This window comes from Acanthisitta chloris, unplaced genomic scaffold, assembly GCF_000695815.1.
Source record: "Acanthisitta chloris isolate BGI_N310 unplaced genomic scaffold, ASM69581v1 scaffold5799, whole genome shotgun sequence".
Taxonomy (NCBI): Eukaryota; Metazoa; Chordata; class Aves; order Passeriformes; family Acanthisittidae; genus Acanthisitta; species Acanthisitta chloris.
Window position 1 is genome coordinate 243 of NW_008689668.1, and position 3,810 is coordinate 4,052.

Consider the following 3,810-nt stretch of genomic DNA (forward strand, 5'->3'; position numbering starts at 1 on the left):
ATCACACTCACGGGGGACCAGAGTATCCCGAGACCGGGGAAACCCCCTCACACCCACCGGGGACCGGAGAGTCCCAGGACTGCTGGGGACCAGGGACTGTCCTCACACCGGGGACCGGAGTGTCCTGTGACCTGCAGGGACCGACCAGGACTGGGGACACCCTCTCACACACACAGCAGGGGCCCGAGAGTCCCAGGACCACCGGGGTCATGTCACACCTGGGGACCAGATTACCCTCTCACCCACCGGGTACTGGAGCACCCCATCCCATAACCTCCAGGAACCGTCAGGGACCAGCACCCTGCACACTCTGTACAATGGACTGATGTCACACACACACCAGGACCAGGGCTGGCCCGAGGGTCACCCGGGCATGTGCGGGCAGAGCCCACCCTGTCCCCAGGCAGCACCCATGGGTATGAGCCCTGGGCCCCCCTGGGTGGGCAGTGGGACCCTAGTGGCACTGCCACCTCCCACCCCCAGTGCCCCAGGTTAGGGTTAGGGACTGATCACAGAATCACTGAGGCTGGAAAAGACCTCCAGGATCATCAACTCCAACCTGTGACCCATCATTACCTTGTCAGCTAGAGCAGAGCACTGAGTGCCATGTCCTGTCATTCCTTGGACACCTCCATGGATGGTGACTCCACCACCTCCCTGGGCAGCCCCTTCCATGGCCTTTGGAGAGAGATTTTGCCACTTTGCATCCCTCCATGCCTGGTAAGCAATACCTGGGGATGGCTGGAGACAAGACTCCTGTTCCTGGTGCCTCCTCCACACCTCCTCCTCCTAAGGATTGGTTGCTGGGCATCCCCTCCACACACTGGGCATTGCTTCAGCTGCCTCTGGAGAAGGAAACACCCTGTAGCAGGATGCACTGTCTTGGAATGGGGTAAACAAGACCTTGTTTGCAAGCAATCATTGGTAAATGAAGATGGAGCATCATGCTGCTTTTGGGGCTGGATAATGCTGAAATCAGTGTGACTCATCAACCCCAAAGTTAAACACCCTGACAGATGAACATGTGGTAGACCTGGTAAGACACCCAATAAAAGAACAAACAAATGATAGTACTAATCTTATCTAAGGCTGCTGAGCTAACACAGCCTGGAGACATCTGACTGACAGTCACTACATACTATAAAAGCCCAGCAAATTTTGAAGGCAGGATCTTCTTACATATCCCTTCTTGGAGTATATGTGTGAAGATTCCTCCCTGGAGTGGGGACACCCCTCAGGGCTACTCCTCAAGGCTGAGCCAAAGAGATTTGCCCATGGTCTTTGGTTTGGGTGAGCAACATAAATCTCTACTTAATAACTGGTTTAGTAGCTTTAATACAATTGCTTTAATATTGCTTCAATATTGCTGTAGAGTGCACTGTATTATAAGAGTTGTTAGAGCTCCTATACTGTGGAGTTAATAATTCTGATTAAAATCTTTTTGGCTAATCATTCTCATCATAAATCATATATATTTGTATCTCTAGTTTGCCATCCTTAATCCTGTGGGATAAAGTTGTACAAAAACTCAATTACACCTGTATAATCCTTTAAACACAAACCATTGGTAGTCTGGGGCTAAGACTGGATCCAGCCATACCTTGGCTCCTCTTCCCACCAGCTCTGCACTCCTGCCTCAGCTGATTTATCCCCCCACAGTGGCTGCCCAGGGGGAATTGTCTTCTCCTGCTGGGTCTCAGATGGCTCCAGGCCAGCCTGGAGCACAGGACAGCAGAGGCTTGAAGAAGATACATCACTTCTGTCTTCCCTGGGATTCCCCTGCTCCCTGCTCTTCACATTTCCCTAGAGGTGGAGCAAGGATGCAATTCCCTGTGGGAGCCAAAAAAGATCCTCAAATCTGTGTCTTGAGAGCCAAAAAAGTTCCTCAAACCTGTCCCAGGAGCCAAAAAAAGATCCTCAGATCTGTGTCTTGGGAGCCAAAATAATCCTCAAACCTGTGTCTCTCATGCACTGCTTCCACAGCTTGTCACATTACGTGCCCAGGCCAGTTGTCACCTGCCACCAGGTCACCTTCCTGTGCCCACCACCTCCTCCCTGTCCTCCACAGCCACACCCAAACTCTGTGTCCCTTGGCATGGTTTCAGCTTTATTGCACGTTCTGCAGTCACAGCCAGATCCATGGATGGCTCTGGCTGCAAGAAAAGGAGGGCTCTCCCATCCCTCCAAGTGCCTGACACTCCAGCACAGGCAAGACACTGTCCTGGGCCAGTGCCACCCTGAGGTGGCAGGAGAGCTCAGGGGCTGGAGGTGCCCCTCCACTCTGGATGCAGAAGAACCAGGATTGGAGGCAGGATGGGACTGCAGTGAGGGCACCCAGTCCTGGTTGAGCTCCTCCTCATAGAGGAGCCACTGCCTGGAGCATCTCAGGATGCATGGTGGTCCCTGGAGAAATCCAGTGCTAGAGCTGAGGCAGGAAATTAAGGACAGCAGTGATGAATTCTTCAAACTTATCCTGATGGACTATGTGACCTGCACCTTCGATGTACTGGATCTGTGCCTTGGGGAAGAGGCGCTCGATTTCTGGGTAGTCTCTGGAGCTGCAAGACAAGGCAACATACCATGATCAGAGGTCTTTCCCATATCTTCCCTTACCCTCCCCACATCCCCTTTTCTGCTGGGAAAGCCCAGGGCTGTCCCCAGGTTTCATCGTGTCACTGCCACCAGCTGCTGGAGACACAGACCTTGCCCAGGACCTCCTTCCTCCCACCCTGGGTGGCTGCAAAGAGCATGAAGGGTCAAACCACAGAGCTGGTTTGACTTCCAGGTTACCCAGGGAGGTAGTAGAAGCCCCAACCCTGGCAGTGTTCAAAGTCAGGTTGGATAAAGCCTTGAGCAATCTGCTCTGGTGGGAGGTGTCCCTGCCCAGGGCGGAGGGTTGGGACTGGATGATCTCTAAGCTCCATTCCAACGCCTCAACATAATATGATTCTATGATTCTACAACTTCAAACCACTTCTCTCCAGTCCCACCTGATATAGGGCGAGTCAGAGCCTCCCAAGAAGAGTGCAGGGCCAGGATATGGCTTGTGGAAGACAGGGAAGTTCATGATATCTGCCAAGTGCTGGGAAATAGCCTCCAAGTTGACTCGCCACACGTAGCGACCCTCCACCTCCACCAGGTTGGTGAGGAGGAACTGTCTCAGCTGCGGGAGCTGCCACAAAAGGGGATTGTGCCGGAGGACGACCGGCCGCGGGTGCGGGCCCTGCCACAAAAGGGGATTGTGCACTCTTCAGTAAGAGCAACAAGCCCTCAGGATGTCCTGGCACCCTCTAGCTCCATCTCCCACACTCTCCATCACCCTGCAGTGGGATTTCCTACCTTGACTATGGGCTGCAGCTGGTCATCAGCCAACTGACGAGCTGCTGAGCGGGTCAGGCCAGCTGGGACCTTCACTGCCTTCATGGCAGAGATGTAGGCAGAGAACTCAGACACAGGGGCAGTTGAGCCAGGACCAATGTCTACAGAGATGAGGCGCTCCACCAGGTCTGGCTGGGGACACAAGCAGGGGACATTGATGCCAGGATCTCCCCAGCGGGAGTGGGTACAGAACTGGAGGCTCTCAGCTCCCTCCTGCCTCAGCAGAGAGCTCTGTGTGCCCTTCCCAGAGTGCCTGTGATTGGCACAGATCTCCAAGCTCCCTTGCAATCCGTGCTGAGGGTGGTGGACACACAATTGCCCCCACAGCCTGGGTTATGGCTCAGAGCGGGACAGCACCCAGCCCTGATGGAGACAAATCCCTGTGGGGCTGGGGGAAAGGCTGGCAGCCCCAGAAGGTGCCATCCCCTTCGT

General features: G+C 54.3%; 1 protein-coding gene across 1 annotated transcript; it reads right to left on the minus strand.

Moving 5' to 3' along the window:
* Window positions 1-2,419: 2,419 nt before the first annotated feature.
* ABHD11 (abhydrolase domain containing 11) lies at window positions 2,420-3,510 on the minus strand (the record flags this gene model as incomplete). The annotated part of the gene is made up of 3 exons (XM_009081495.1): window positions 2,420-2,558; window positions 2,991-3,172; window positions 3,340-3,510. Coding segments are annotated over 3 exons (492 nt in total), but the record flags the coding sequence as incomplete, so codon positions are not given.
* Window positions 3,511-3,810: the final 300 nt, after the last annotated feature.